The sequence below is a fragment of the Psammomys obesus genome, unplaced genomic scaffold (assembly GCF_907164565.1).
Source record: "Psammomys obesus unplaced genomic scaffold, mPsaObe1.curated_primary_1811, whole genome shotgun sequence".
Taxonomy (NCBI): domain Eukaryota; kingdom Metazoa; phylum Chordata; class Mammalia; order Rodentia; family Muridae; genus Psammomys; species Psammomys obesus.
Window position 1 is genome coordinate 17,091,032 of NW_026596120.1, and position 15,259 is coordinate 17,106,290.

The window sequence follows — 15,259 nt, forward strand, 5'->3', positions numbered from 1 at the left end:
TCTTGTCTCTGTTCCCCACATGGTGAGAACTGGTGTCTGAGGGCCGTGGGGAGAGGGGAGCCAGATTGTTCTGCACCATTCTCACCTCAACCAGGTGAGTTGTAGGGGAATAGGATGATTCAGGAATAAATGCTCCGTCCCAGGCCACTCCACTCACACCCACCCACAGACCTCTGAGAAACACACATCCAAGAGAGGATATGGGAGACAAACTTTTTCTCAGGGCTAGAAAGAGTCAGACAGAGCTGGAAAGAGAGCAAGGGCCTTCAACAGGGCTCCGCCCCTAACCCCGCCCTTAGCCCGGCCGCACCCAGGGGGCCCAGAGTCCTTCGACTTTGAGCCCAGCAGCTGTGGCGGAGGCAGCTAGAAGCAGCAGCCCGGGCCCCAGGTGAGGTGGTCCTGCCCTTGCCCTGCCTGCGGGTTACACAGCCAGGTGCTCCACCACAGGGCTGGGAGGAAAGATTGGGTTTGCCAGCCGCCCAGGGGCTTTCAGTACCGCTGCTTAACGCCCCGTTTCAGCACCTACCAGAGTCTGGTTGGGTGAAGTCCTGAATCTTTTGGAATTCCAGAGGTTGCCCAGCTCAGTCTCAATGGGGCTGCTCCTGCCGCTGCTACAGTCCATTCTACTGCTAATGATTCTTTTGTGGCTGCCGCCGACATCCACCAACCTGGCCTGGCAGTGCCCACGAACACCCTTCGCAGCATCCAGAGACTTCACTGTGAAGTATGAGGTCCCCAGCTTCTCCGCAGGGGGCCGGATACAGGCCACGGCAGCGTACGAGGACAGTGAAGAGGGGGGTGCGGTGTTTGTGGCCACACGCAATCGCCTGCACGTGCTTGGGCCTGACCTGCAGTACATAGAGAGCCTGACCACTGGGCCTGTCGGGGACCCTGGCTGCCAGACTTGTGCGAGCTGTGGTCCAGGCCCTCACGGACCACCAAACGACACAGACACTGTAGTGCTGGTGATGGAGCCGGGTTTGCCAGCCCTGGTCAGCTGTGGCTCAACCCTGCAGGGCCGATGCTTCCTGCATGAACTGGAGCCTCGGGGGAAAGCCCTGCACTTAGCAGCACCAGCCTGCCTCTTCTCAGCAAGCAACAACCGACCTGAGGCCTGCCCGGACTGTGTGGCTAGCCCCCTGGGCACTCGTGTGACCGTGGTTGAACAGGGCCATGCCTCCTACTTCTATGTGGCATCTTCCCTGGACCCGGAGTTGGCCGCTAGGTTTAGCCCACGCTCAGTGTCCGTCCGTCGCCTAAAGGCCGATGCTTCCGGATTCCAACCAGGTTTTCCTTCACTGTCTGTGCTGCCCAAATATCTGGCCTCCTACCTTATCAAATACGTGCACAGCTTCCGTTCAGGAGACTTTGTCTACTTTCTGACCGTGCAACCTGTCAGTGTGACAAGCCCTCCCGGTGCCTTGCAAACGCGTCTGGCCCGGCTCAGTGCTATAGAACCAGAGATCGGCGGCTACCGGGAGCTGGTCTTGGACTGTCATTTTGCACCTAAACGCCGCCGGCGGCGGCGTGGAACTGTCCAGGAGAGCACACACTCCTACCCGGTGCTTCAGGCAGCCCACTCTGCTCCAGTGGATGCCAAACTGGCTGTGGAGCTGAGCATCTCAGAGGGCCAGGAAGTGCTGTTTGGGGTCTTTGTGGCTGTCAAGGATGGTAGCTCTGGCACGGGTCCCAACTCTGTTGTCTGTGCCTTCCCCATTTACCAGCTGAACACCCTGATTGAAAAGGGTGTGGAATTCTGTTGTGACTCTTCAAGTTCTCCTCCTGTCTCGAGAGGCCTTGACTTCTTCCAGACACCCAGTTTTTGTCCTAATCCGGTGAGCAGAAAGATCGGGCCCCTGACCTGTGAGTACCTTGAGGAGCTAAATACAGGCCGTTTCCTTGCTGTCTCTGAGTGGGTGGGAGAAGGCAGGCAGAAAAAGACATCCAGCATGAGGCTGACGTCTATTGCTGCCTCATTTTGCTGTCACCCTTCCTGCCATCCGATTTTTTTTTTTAAAGGTAGTTTCTCTGGTTGTGTGAAAGAGGGGCTTACATCATAGCTACCTCTACCAGCAACAACTTGCAAACTCCAGGTCAAACGATAGGCATCTCCTCCGACCAACCCCCCCCCCCCCCCACCTCTACCCTCAGGGACACAGAGCAAAATATATACAAAAGCAAAAACACATGGGTGGATGGCTCACAAGCACAGATTCACAACTGCTTGCCAACATAGTTTCACTTCCCTGTGAAGGTACTGTTTTGCTCTGCTTTCCAAAGACAGGGCAGGGTTGCCAGAGAACCCCCATCCCCGCCCCATCAGGTTCCAGCGAGTTCTGGAAGTTGGGGGGCTTGTTAGGGAGCATGCGTGATTCACTAAACCGTTCTCCAAAGGGTCCTTACAGGAAAATCTGGGACACAGTGGGAAGCCTCACCCCAGCCTTGTGTAAGCAATGATAAGTCTCTGAGGATGAGTAAAGGCGGAGGAGGGCCTGGTTGAAATTGGCCCACCCTGAGCTTTCTGTCACTGTAGCCAAGCCCTGCCCCAGACAGGAGGCCTCAGATCTGGTTGTATCATGTCAGGGAGGAAAAACAGAACAGAAGAAACAAACATTCCATTTTGTTTCCACAGGATGTCTTTAAAATGCTACCTTGAGGGGCTAGGGGTTTAACTTAGCGCTTAGGGGACTTGAGGCTTGGGTTTGAGGGCCAAACAAAACAAACAAAAAACCAGAAATGCTACCTTGAGGACAAAATGAAAACTTACTCCTTGAAGACTACTGAGAGATTAGGGGGAGAAGGTTGACTGGAGCATTGAATTAATGGCCTTCTATCAATCTAGCCCACAGTCACATCCCTGGAAGCTCTGGCCACCCAGTGCCCTTGGCTCTGTTTGCCCCTCCCCCTACTCCTTTTGGCCATACTAGGAATTGGGGGTTGAACCCCGGGGCTCCTCACGTGCTAGCTAAATGCTCTACCACTGAGCTATATCCCCAGGCCCCTCCTCTCCCTTTATAATTTTTATAATTATAAAATCTCCCTTTTTAATTTTGGAAAAGAATCTCACTGAAGTTGCCCGGGCTGGCTTTGAGCTCATTCTCTAAGCCCAATCAGTTCTTGAACTTGTAATCCTCCTGCTTCAGCGCCTGGCAGTGGCTGTGATACTCTTGACTGATTCATCTTCAGGTTCTTTGAATGCCCCAGAGGTGTAGAATTCACACCCCAGTGCCAGAGGAAGAGGTCACTTTTCTTTAGGACTTGAACCAAATCCAGGGCCTCATGTGTGCTAAGCCTCTACCATGGGTTACATCATCAGTCTTTGTTTATTTGGTTGTTTTCTTTATTTCTTTCTTTTCAACATGATTTGCCATGTAGCCAAAGCTGGCCTTGAATACATTGTGTAGCTCAGGCTGGCCTTGAATTCAAGATTTTCCTGTTTTCCTCTCTCAAATGCTTGTATTGCAAGCATTCACCACCAGGCCTGGTGCAAATTTCTTTCTTTCCTTCTTTCTTTTTATTGTGAGAGATTGAACTCAGGGCCTTGAACACATTAGGCAAGTGTTCTGCTGCTGAGCAACATCCTTAGCCTGGGAATGGGGGGTCTTTAGCCTCTCTCCCTTGGCCAAGTACATCTAGGTTGGGAAACCCTGGCAGTAAGAACTTTCTGTCTGAACCTAGGTGGGAAATCAGAACCTCTCCCAACTTAACTAGTGGTTAGTGGGCCACGGCTGCCTAGTGCCAGGCACCAGGAGAACTAATCTTGGGCCCTGCTTATCGGCTCTAAGTATGGCAGTATGCCAGGCTCTGAAGATATGCAAATCTGTGTTTGTCCAATGAGATTAAGTATGCCACTGCTCCAGTACCGGCCACTGTGTACTCAGAATGGTTGATCTAAAGACTAGCGCCCGCCTACACCAGATCAGGTCGGGAGTGGAATATCTCTGGGGAATGGCACACTTAAGGCAAGCATTTTCTGGGCTGAGGATCTTGGTCAATCCTAGGATTCAAATCTAAGACCCTAGGACTTGGAGGCAAGCAAACCCGAGTGTGTCCTTACCTGAGTTAGTGCCTCTTTTTAGCACCAGAGCCCCACCTGTGCCTGAGTCATGGGGAAAACACCTGGCAAGCTTCCGGCTAGGGCCAGGCCCCTTCCTTCTCAAGTGATGACAAAGTACCAGTCCCCACCCAAGCAGGATATAGACCCAATTCAGGCGGGGTGTCTAGACTTGCCCTTCCTCCTCCCCCTCCCTGGTCCTGCTTATCACTGAGGTCCAGGAATGGGTTAAATCTGTGTGAACTAAAGGGACTCTGTGAACACATAGGGCTCTCTCGTGGCCCTTCCTGCTCCTCTAACCCAGCCCCAGTGTCTTAAATACAGACATTGGCTTCCTACTTTCCAAGGACCATTCACAATCCTGTCCTAAGAATTTACAGTCCCCAACACCTCCCGGCTAGGAGCAGGGGAGAGGTTTTTGATTCTTTTTTTTTTTTTTTTTCTGTACCTGAGGGAGGTTTAGGTAACTGGAGAACCTATGGAGGTGCCAACCTTGGGAAGCCGCTCTGCCTCAGAATACAGTCCCCTATACAAGTCAGGAAGCTGAAGCCCAGAAGGGACTTTTTTGCCAAGATGCACGCACAGGGGCAGGGTGGAGCCAGCAGGGGGCGTGAGAGTTCTCTGCATCTTGAGAGGCTTCGGGGCCTTGGATAAATGAATGGCTATGAGGATGGGCTGGTCTCCAGAATGGACAAAGCAGGGTAAGGCAGGGAGTATGGGATCTGGCTTTATAGACTGGGTCCCCTTTCTTTCCTGCCCTTGCTATGAGCATGGTGTTTGTAGAAAAGGGGCAGGCTCTGGGCTCCTCTAGTCGAGCAAGGGGAAGGATGGCAGTTTGGGGTTGCTGTAATTACTGACAAAACCTTCAAAGAATCAGTGCGCAGGCCTGAACCCCGACCCTTTCTCTTCCTCGCCTCTCCCCAGCCTGGCATAGAGGCCTCCGGCCCCAGCTTCCAGTGCCACTACTATCCTTTGCGTGTCACCGGTACGTTCCCGCGTGTGGACCTATTCAATGGACTGTTAGGATCAGTGAAGGTCACTGCACTGCATGTGACACGCCTTGGCAATGTTACGGTGGCCCACATGGGCACTGCAGATGGGCGTATTCTCCAGGTAGGTCCTTTACCCCATAATCACCTGGTTCTGCACTCCTGCCCCCTGCCCCTGCTATTTTTCTCACAGCTGACCTGTCACAGGTGGAGATAGCCAGGTCACTCAACTACTTGCTGTATGTATCCAACTTCTCCCTGGGCAGCAGTGGGCAGCCTGTCCAGCGGGGCATCAGCCGCCTTGGGAATGACCTACTTTTTGCCTCTGGGGACCAGGTAAGGTGTGCAGGGGCAGCACTTAGGGTTCAGGGTTAGTGGGAGCCCTGAGAGGCGTTGTTACGAAGACCTTACCTAATATACAAAGGGATCAGAAGGGCCAGCGGGGCCCAGGTCCCACCTTTAGCCATCCCCGAGCCGCCTATTTGTCACTCCAAGGTCTTCAAGGTACCTATCCAGGGCCCTGGCTGCTGTCATTTCCTAACCTGTTGGCGTTGCCTGAGAGCACAGCGCTTCATGGGATGTGGCTGGTGTGGGGACAGGTGTGGCCGGCAGAAGGAGTGTCCTGACTCCTGGCAACAGGACCACTGTCCACCTGAGATCACTGAGGTACAGCTTCCCCAGCTGGGCACAGCTAACAGTGGGACAAGCAGGGCCAGGGTGGAGGGTTCAAAAGTCCTGATCATTTTCCTCAGGCCCAAAATGCCCACAATTGAAGGTATTCTTGTTAGATGGGGTGGGGGGAGTGGGGAGGTGGGAAGGTGGGGAATAGGGGGATGAGAGGGTGGCACATGGAAAACATGGATGTAGGAAAAAGTCTGAAGAGGACTAGCAAGTGGCCCGGAATGGCTGGAATGTGAGATAGGCAAGGGAATCTTGGGGAAGCAGGTAGGGCTGAGCGAGTCTAATCCCACACAAAAACTTGGGCTGATCTCTCCACTTCAGTTCTATCCTAACAGTGGGCCACTAAGGGGCAGAACAAGACTTACCCTGTGCGGCTCCAACTTCTACCTGAGGCCTGAGGTTGTGGTATCTGAGAGAACACACCAGATCACCGTGGGCCAAAGTCCCTGCCGACTGCTGCCTAAGGACTCTGCAAGCCATAGGTATAACTTGGTCCCTGCCTTCCTTATGATGAGCGTGACCAAGCAGCCCCTCATGTGTGAGATTCTGTTCTGTGAAGGGTACAGGACAAACTATATTGGCCCTGGCGTCTTAATAACATTTTTTCCTTTTGTTTTTTTTTTCTTATAGATTTATTTATTATTTATACAGTTTTCTGTACTGCATAGGAGAACACAAGATCTCATTATAGATGGTTGTGAGCCACCATGCAGTTGCTGGGCATTGAACTTAGGACCTCTGGAAGAGCAGACAGTGCTCTTAACCTCTGAGCCATCTCTCCAGCCCTGCCCTGGCTTCTTGTGTCTGAGATATCTCTGTCCCTTTTTTTTCCTTTTAGATTTATTCATTTTTATTTGTGTTGATGTTCTGCCTGCATGTCTGTGCCAGATCCTCTGGAAATGGAGCTAGAGAAAGTTGTGAGCTGCCGTGTGGGTGCTGAGGATTGAACTTAGGTCCTTTGGAAGAGCAGCCAGTGCTCTTAAGCACTGAGCCATCTCTCCAGCCCTCTCTGTCCCTTTTTGAGCCTGCATGTGCCCTCCTTGTCTAGCTTTGGACTGCACAAGGTTAGTCCCTCCACTCAATCCTGTATGCCTTCAAAAAAAAAAAAAAAAAAAGGCATGGGTAGAGGTGCTACTCTGAGGTTCAGAGAAGCCCCGTGACTTAAGCCAGGCATGCAGTCAGCCCTATGTGATGCCTGACTGACCTCACGGTGCCCTTCCTGGTGTCCCAGGACAGTGTTCCACAAGGAATTTGTAGAGGAACTCGAATGTGAGCTGGAGCCTCTGATCAGCCAGGCAGCGGGGACTACGAACGTCAGCCTCCTCATCACTAACATGGCGGCAGGCAAGCACTTCCGAGTGGAGGGCATCTCGGTGCGGGAAGGCTTCTCTTTCATGGTGAGGCCACATTGCCTAGTCTCCGCCCTTGGTCAGTGGGTGGCACAAGAGCAATGGACTTGGAATGAAAGGTTTGTTTCAGCAGAGCCATTTTCAAATCTTTTAGGAGCCAGTGCTGACATCAGTAAAACCCGACTTTGGCCCACGGGCTGGTGGCACTTACCTCACCCTTGAAGGTCAGAGCCTGTCTGTAGGCACCAACAGAGTCGTGCTGGTCAATGGAACTCAGTGCCAGCTGGAACAGTAAGTGTCATCAGGTAAAATCGTGGGAGGCCACAGGATCCTACCCTTGTGAGGCTCCAAGTGCTCTCTGCATCCTGAGTTGGCCTGGTATTTGAGGGAACCCATCAGGTTCTTCCCAGCTGCTGCCTAAGGTCACCTCGAGTCTGAGGTTCAGCATAGTCCCCGCCTTTCCTATCCCCGACGGGGACAACCAAGCAGCCCTTCCTTTTGAGACCCTTCCCTGTTCCCACCCAAGGAGTCTCACCCGCTGGGTACCTAGTTACTGCCAGGGTGGAGAGAAGAGGCAGCGTAGAGACCAGTTCCAAGGAGGATCTGCTGTCTCCTCCCAGAGACGAGAGAGCCCACCACAGAGGCCACTGTCTCCAGCCAAGGGTACAGGAACTTGTTCCTTCCATGCCTTCTGGAAAGTCTGACTGGGGCCATTCTATCTCCAGACCCAAGGAGCATAGATGGGTGGGAAAGACAGCAGAGGAACTAGATGGGATTAGTGAGCCCTGGAGGAAGTCAACATGCTCATCATAAGGTGTGCCAAATCCCTCCTTCCTGCAGGGTCAGTGAGGAGCAGATTGTATGTGTCACACCTCCTGGAGCCGGCCCAGCCAGGGTCCCCCTTCATCTGCAGATAGGGGGTGCTGAGGTGCCAGGCTCCTGGGCCTTCCATTACAAGGAAGACCCTGTTGTGCTGGACATCAGTCCCAACTGTGGCTACAGGTAAGTGCCATCTCCTTGACTGCTTTGGCCTCCAAGAAGGGAGAGAGGCGGCTCCCTAACCCACCACCCTACCCTTCTCCACAGTGGCTCCCATGTCACGATCCACGGCCAACATCTGACTTCAGCATGGCACCTAACACTGTTATTCCATGATGGACATAATACAGTGGAGAACAGGGTAAGCAGAGAGGGTGGTGGCCAGGAGGGAGGAAGGCTGGACCAGCCCTTGACGTCCAGCTTCACCTCCCATCGGGCTGAGGAGACGGGAGCAGTCAAGGGTTGGCCATTTGCCTAACTACTTTCACATGGGTCTCAGCAGTGTGCAGGGCAGTTTCTGGAACAGCAGCGTCAGTGCCGCCTGCCTGAATATGTGGTCCGAAACCCTCAGGGGTGGGCACCAGGGAATCTAAGCGTCTGGGGGGATGGAGCAGCTGGCTTCACGCTGCCTGGTTTTCGCTTCCTGCCCCCACCCAGTCCACCCAGAGCTGGCCTGCCCCCGCTGAAGCCTGAAGAGCATTCAGTTAAGGTTGAGGTAGGTATGAAGGAAGGGGGAGGCCGGGGGAGAGGCGGAGTCCGGCCCCTGGCTGATCAGTAGGACTGTCTCCGCAGTATATTGGGCTGGGCGCCGTAGCAGACTGCGTGACTGTGAACGTGACCGTGGGTGGTGAGAGCTGCCAACACGAGCTCCGAGGGGATGTGGTGGTCTGCCCCCTGCCTCCCTCCCTGCAACTTGGCAAGGATGGTGTCCCGCTGCAGGTAGGTGACACGCTGGCCCTCTCGGGAAAGCATGAGCTGAGGGTCTGCCATCCCCGGCCTACACTGCCTTCTGCTTTCAGGTCTGCGTAGGTGGTGGGTGTCACATCCTGGGCCAAGTGGTTCAGTCGGGCCCAGGCAGGACCTCACAGTACACACTCCTTGTTGCTCTTTTGGCACTGATCCTGCTCGTGGCTGCACTGGCCATTGCGCTGATCTTCAACTCCAGGAGACGGAAAAAGCAGCTAGGTGAGCTCTCTCCATTCGTCTAGACCCAGCCTTCCATAGACTCCCCCAAACAGGAGCGTCATCAATCCCCAGAAGTCCTCACTGGGACTTGGTGACCAAGAGCTTGGAGAGGCTCACCACCATGTGCTCTCTCCACAGTCCTTGCTCCCAACCCGGATGACCTGGCATCCCTGGATCAGTCTCCCAGAGCCATGTCCCTGTCCATATTCCGTTCCGGCTCTGACTACAGAAGTGGTCTTGGTGAGACTAGGGGAGGCACTAGAAGCCAGGGCTTGCCCCTCCCCACAAGCTTTCACTCCCTCTCCCCAATAACACTCTCTGATGTTGATGGTCCAGCTTCCAGCACTCCGAGCCATGGAGAACCTTCAGATGGTAGGGATGGGACCTGTGTCCCGCTGCTGCGCACAGAGTCTATCCGGCTCAAGGATCTGAACAGGATGCTCCTGGCCGAGGTTAAGGATGTGCTGATTCCCCACGAGCGAGTAGTCATCCACAGTGACCAAGTCATCGGCAAAGGTATGGGGGCTAGATCAGGAGGTGGGGTGGGGGCAGAGGAGTCTTGACATTGACATGTGCTTTCAAGAGACAACTGGAATACACACTGCACTGGCCTACTCGCTGTGTGACCTTGAGGCCTCCATGGTCATCTTTGCAATAAGGTTTTGGAGAATTTGCTCCTCGGTGGCTTCTGGTGTAGATAAGAGGTCACAGGAGAACTGTAAATGGCTCCACCATTGTGTGGCTGCTGCTTGCTTTTAATGTCACGCTGGCCAGTCTGGGGCTCTGAGGTTGCTAGTTATAGAAGGCATGCTGTGAATCTGGGCACCGCGGTCCCTCTTTACCACCTCACTCTTTCTAGGTCACTTTGGTGTCGTCTACCATGGAGAATATACAGACGAGGCCCAGAACCAAATCCACTGTGCCATCAAGTCACTGAGTCGTAAGTGAGGAATAGGCAGTGTGGGTAGAAGGGCGACCTCAGGCTGAGAAGCCCTTTGTCCCTGCTATGCCGCCACTTTATTAAGCGAACCTAGAGAGAAGGCTTTCCCCCCATTGTCTCCATCTGACCCTTGTAAAGGACCTTCTTGCTCCTGGCCTGACCTATGCTAATCTCTAGGCATCACAGAGGTGCAGGAGGTGGAGGCTTTCCTGCGGGAGGGGCTGCTCATGCGTGGCCTACATCACCCAAACGTTCTGGCTCTCATCGGTATCGTGGTACCCCCAGAGGGGCTTCCCAGAGTGCTGCTGCCCTACATGCGCCACGGAGACCTGCTTCGCTTCATCCGCTCTCCTGAGAGGGTCAGTGGTCAGCGTCCTGGGGGGGTCGTCAGCCGGCACCCACTCCTGCCTGTACTCACTAGTCTCCTTGTGCCCCCAGAACCCCACTGTGAAGGACCTCATCAGCTTTGGCCTGCAGGTAGCCTGTGGCATGGAGTACCTGGCTGAGCAGAAGTTTGTGCACAGAGACCTGGCTGCTAGGAACTGCATGTGAGTGGCTGGGGTGAAACAAAGGGTCAGGTTATGAGGATATGGAGCTGCTAAAGGCCACCTCAGGAGAGGACGCAGTCCAGCCTTTGCTCTGCTGCCCTCTGCGGCACTGTCTGCCCGCCCAGGGGTTCTTAAGGCCTTTGAAGGGCTTGGAGCAGGTGGGCACAAGCTCAGGTGGGAGTCAGTTCTTAGGTGACTGCTCTACCACTGAGCTATAGCCCCAGCTGGGCCTCAGTTCCACCCGTGGCTGCCTCTCCTCAGGCTGGACGAGTCATTCACAGTCAAGGTGGCTGACTTTGGTCTGGCCCGTGACATCCTCGACAAGGAATACTACAGTGTTCGTCAGCAACGCCATGCTCGCCTGCCTGTCAAGTGGATGGCACTGGAGAGCCTTCAGACCTACAGATTCACCACCAAGTCTGATGTGGTAAGGAACCCTTTGCTCAAGGTCCGATTGACCTGCACGCCTCCTCTGCCTTGCTTCTTCGTGAGCTGAGCGCAGAGACCTCCCAGGTTAGGCAACTCCCACACCTCAGTTTTTCTTGGGCAAATGTGAAGTGGAATCTGGTGCCTGGCAGGGCAAAAGAAACTGGGGAATTCATTGGTTCTGTATGAACATTTCAGGGCTTGCAACTCTGAAGCTGTGGGAGACAGAGGAATGAGCTCTAAAAGCAGAGGTGAAGGGTCCCACATTTCCAGTAAAGGACTCTGAGAGACAGAGGACCTGGGGGACCCACCTGCCCCAAACTTGGGGTGATAGTTGAATCAGTCTCCTCATTTTTCTCCAACAGTGGTCGTTTGGTGTGCTGCTGTGGGAACTGCTAACACGGGGTGCCCCACCATACCCCCATGTCAACCCTTTCGACCTCACTCACTTCCTGGCTCAGGGCCGTCGCCTGCCTCAGCCTGAGTACTGTCCCAATTCATTGTAAGTGTGGAAAGGGGAGCATGGGGGGCAGGGCTGGGCTCTAGAGGTGAAGAGGGGGCCGCAGATGGAAGCCCCTGCCTGTTTTTTTGTTTGACCCTTTGCTCGGCCAGGAAGGGGAGCCTCTCTGGGACTCAGTTTCCTTACCCGTGGACTGGTCCCACCCTCATGCAAAGATCAACTCTAAGAGGCCCTCACAGTTGCCATGGTAACAGCATTCCAACTCAGAGTCTGGGTTGAGGCCAGTGGTTTGGTTTCCCAGATCTCTTTCCCCACCGCACTCCTGCAAAGGGAGAGGGGCTGTTTTCCATCTCTGCCACTCACCTAACCTCAAAGAAGGGTTCAGTTAGCTCCCACACCAGCCCTGCTGCATCGTTCCATCGGGGCTTTTTCACTGCCATTCAGATTCCTCATTCCCAAGGGATGGTGGCAGCTGTGTCATCAGTGCCCGTGGGGTAGGTTTGGCTCCCTAATCAGCAGGCATACCTCAGCTACACTCAGGTCTGCGTGCTTAGAACAGGGAGAACCAGGTCACAGGTGGAGCCGCTGATGACTTCTATCCCAGGCTGTGCTCCAGAAAGGGTATATGAGTAACTCTTTCTTACAGCTCCCCCAATCCTTGGCCTTGACCTTTCTATTAGGCTTTACTAACGAGTACAGTCTGAAGTGGGAATTAACTTCACTGCCCGCCTGCATCTAAGACAGGCTCTCTGAACAGATTAGGGCAGGGATTTCTACGTGGGGGGCTTCAGTGATAAGTTTAGGGGGGAGAAAGAAACAGGGCCTGTTGGAGGGAGAGGGGTAGACCTTATCCTACAGGACTGGTGGGGGCGGGGCTGGCCCTTCAGAGTTTTCTGAAATTGAGACCAAGGGGTCAGGTCTCTGTACCAGGCAGGCATTTATCAGTCAGTGGCCACAGGCTGTCCCCAGTGAGCAGATGTGAGATTGGACGAGATATGTTCCCTTCTGCCTAGAGAAGGCTTAAGCTAAGAACCTTCAACAGGAAACACTGTCGGCCACTGAGGAAATAAAGGGGCTCTGCAGAGAGTACTCATCAGGCGGAGTGCCTTTCCTTGATGGGCTCCATTTGCTCATCTGTAAAGTGGGTATTACAGAAACACTCCCCTCAGAGGGTCTGAGACACGTATGAAGACACTGTGCACAGAACACTTAGATGGAAATTGAAGGCAGGGTGACATGGCAAAGCACACTCTTGGATCCGGCAGGAAAACCTACAGAACCTCAGCTTCAGAACCACTGTGCCACTGGGGTGGCCCCATTCAGGCCCCGTTTAACTTCGACCTTTGTGCTGCTGAGGTATTTTTGTTGTTGTTTTTAAGACAGGGTCTCTGTAGGCCTGGCTAGCCTTGAATGCAGGCTAATTCTCCTGCTTCAGCCTTCTAAACGCTGGGATTGAAGGCATGTTTTACTGCACCTGGTATGTGTTTGTTGGTTTGATTTTGAGACAGGATATCACTATGTAGCTCTGACTATCCTAGAACTCGCTATGTAGACCAAGCTATCCTTAAATCCCTTATGGAGCTAAAGTTGAAATCTTCTTCTACCTCCTAAGTGCTAAAATTGAAGGTGTGTGTCACCATGCCCAACTCTCTTTGCAGGGTTTAACCTTCATTTTGTAGCCTGTCTGGGAAAGGTGTGTGATGAGCCTATTAGCCTGTGAGCCTATTAGCCATGTGCTGAGGGTTTCACAAGTGTTTTTTTACCCTGTGAACTTAAGGCTGTGATTAGAAGAGGCCATCTGTGGGCAGAATAGTTAAGGAACATACCCAAGATCACACGGATAAGGCCCCAGGGCAGAGTCACTGAAAAGGCTTTACTTCGGAGGCAACTGGACCTCTGCCAGACAGCTCAGTGATGAGAAGGACAGGTGCTGTCCTGATGGGGCTCTAGGCCCTGCCATGTGTCTTCATCTCCGTTTTTTCCAACAAGGATCAGGGATCAGGCTGCCCAGAACCCCTGGGGCAGGAGTACACCCTACACCTGACATCTCTCAATTTACAGGTACCGGGTGATGCTGCAATGCTGGGAGGCTGACCCAGCGTCAAGACCCACCTTCAGAGCCCTAGTGATGGAAATAGAGCGGGTCGTGGCCTCACTGCTCGGAGACCACTACGTGCAGCTGTCCGCAGCGTATGTGAACCTAGGCCCCAGCGCCACGGATGATGTGAATATGCTTCCGGAGCAGCCACAGGCTTCACCTCAGCATCACAGGGCCATGTCAAGACCCCGGCCTCTCTCAGAGCCACCTCTGCCCACTTGACCAAAGCCCTAAGTAGGCCACAGGGACTAGACCTACTAAGTGGCCTCAAGCAGGCCCCAAGCTGCCTCTGGGCTATAACAAGCTGAAGGGCACTGGACCTCCACCTTTTAACTTTCTAGGGCTACTGGAGGTGGGAAACAGGGTCCAGTTAAGTCCCTCACTCCAGCATGAGCCAGTGTATTTTTTGTAGCATGTATTTATGGAATGTTTGTTTTGTACCTGTCTGCTGAGCAGAGGACTCAGCAATGATCACAGAGATACCACAGTGTAAGCCATTAAAAAACAATAAATGAATATTCAAGCACACATTATGGTACATGTTGTAAAAGAAAGGATGGACACTGAGGGAATGGAGGATTGCTTTAGAGAGTTGGCTAGAGAGGTGAGGGAAGGTTCCCAGGAGGTGATATTTTGCTGCAGCTTTTATTTTTAAAAATTCATTTTTATTTTATGTGCATTGGTTGTTTTGCCTGCATGTATGTCTATGTGAGGGTGTCAGATCCCCAGGGACTGCAGAGCATAGGAAAGGTGAACATACCCAGATGCAGCTTTAGGGCTTTATGGACTGCTGGATGAATCAGGGGGTTAGGTTGAGCTTCTGAGCATGAAACATCCAAGGTGGTTTCTTCCAAGGCTCAAACTAGCTACTCTACTGCACTCCTCAGCAGGGCTTCTAGGTTCTCTATATAGTCCTCATACATGTGCACATATCGTCATGGTATGTGGACTTGCCTGACCTCCCTTCCCTGCCAGTATGTGTTTGCAACCCTGGGAGAGGATCTCGCAGAGAGGCTTCAGCTAGATACATCTGCAAGGAGCCAATTTTGAAGGGCCAGCTTCCTAGCTTCCTTAGTTATTTATATCCTCAAGGACACTACACCAAAGCTGCTAGAGGGGTCTGTTTCCCTGGAGGAAAGGAAACTCCCACCCCCTACCTCTATCCTTTTCTCTGACTACTGAAGGGGATGAAGCTTTACAGAGCCTGAACCCAGGGCATAAACTTCAATATCAACTGTTTCTTGCTTAAGCCTCCCATGGCCTCCTCCATTCTTCTAGATGGATGGCTTCTAGGTCTCTAAGAGGGGAAGGCTCCCTTCCTGGGAGAACCTTAGAAATGCTCTGTCACAACAGGACCCTGGATTTTGAGCCAGACCTTCTTCCTAAAGCAGAATGGGGTCACCTCGGGACTGCAGCCATCCAGCTGTTTTTTTACTCATATTGCTACCTGTCTTGGTATCTTGGGCCGGAAAGAGATTCTAGGGACCTAAAGGATATTAGGACATGTGTTCAAAATGTAAAAAGAGACATCTTCTGCCGGGAAGTGGGTGTGAATGAGAGAGTCCTGGGAGTGGAAGGCAGCTTGAGCTGTCCGACTGCTTCTGGCACCACCTCGGTGCTTCTCAGCACAGGTACAGACGAGGCCGCAGCCCTGAAGACCTGGCCACTGGCCGCTTGTGTCCTGTCTTCATTGGCATCTCCCTAAGCTTG

The 15,259-nt window shown here is 53.2% G+C and overlaps 1 protein-coding gene across 3 annotated transcripts; it reads left to right on the forward strand.

The window, feature by feature from the left end:
- The first annotated feature begins 333 nt into the window (after positions 1-333).
- Mst1r (macrophage stimulating 1 receptor) lies at positions 334-14,070 on the forward strand. Of its 3 annotated transcripts, XM_055629857.1 has the most exons (21): positions 334-388; positions 570-1,835; positions 4,979-5,167; positions 5,251-5,379; positions 5,539-5,709; positions 6,046-6,206; positions 6,956-7,121; positions 7,228-7,364; positions 7,914-8,075; positions 8,160-8,253; positions 8,392-8,607; positions 8,685-8,831; positions 8,912-9,077; positions 9,216-9,317; positions 9,414-9,593; positions 9,937-10,017; positions 10,195-10,376; positions 10,456-10,565; positions 10,827-10,992; positions 11,357-11,493; positions 13,513-14,070. In XM_055629857.1, exons 2-21 carry the CDS (start codon positions 591-593, stop codon positions 13,769-13,771), a joined length of 4,200 nt encoding a protein of 1,399 aa, XP_055485832.1. In that variant the 5' UTR covers positions 334-388; positions 570-590; the 3' UTR covers positions 13,772-14,070. The 3 variants fall into 3 exon arrangements, with proteins under 3 accessions (XP_055485832.1, XP_055485831.1, XP_055485833.1); XM_055629856.1 differs by having other exon boundaries at positions 351-1,835; XM_055629858.1 differs by having other exon boundaries at positions 351-1,835; positions 8,395-8,607.
- The last annotated feature ends 1,189 nt before the right edge of the window (positions 14,071-15,259 follow it).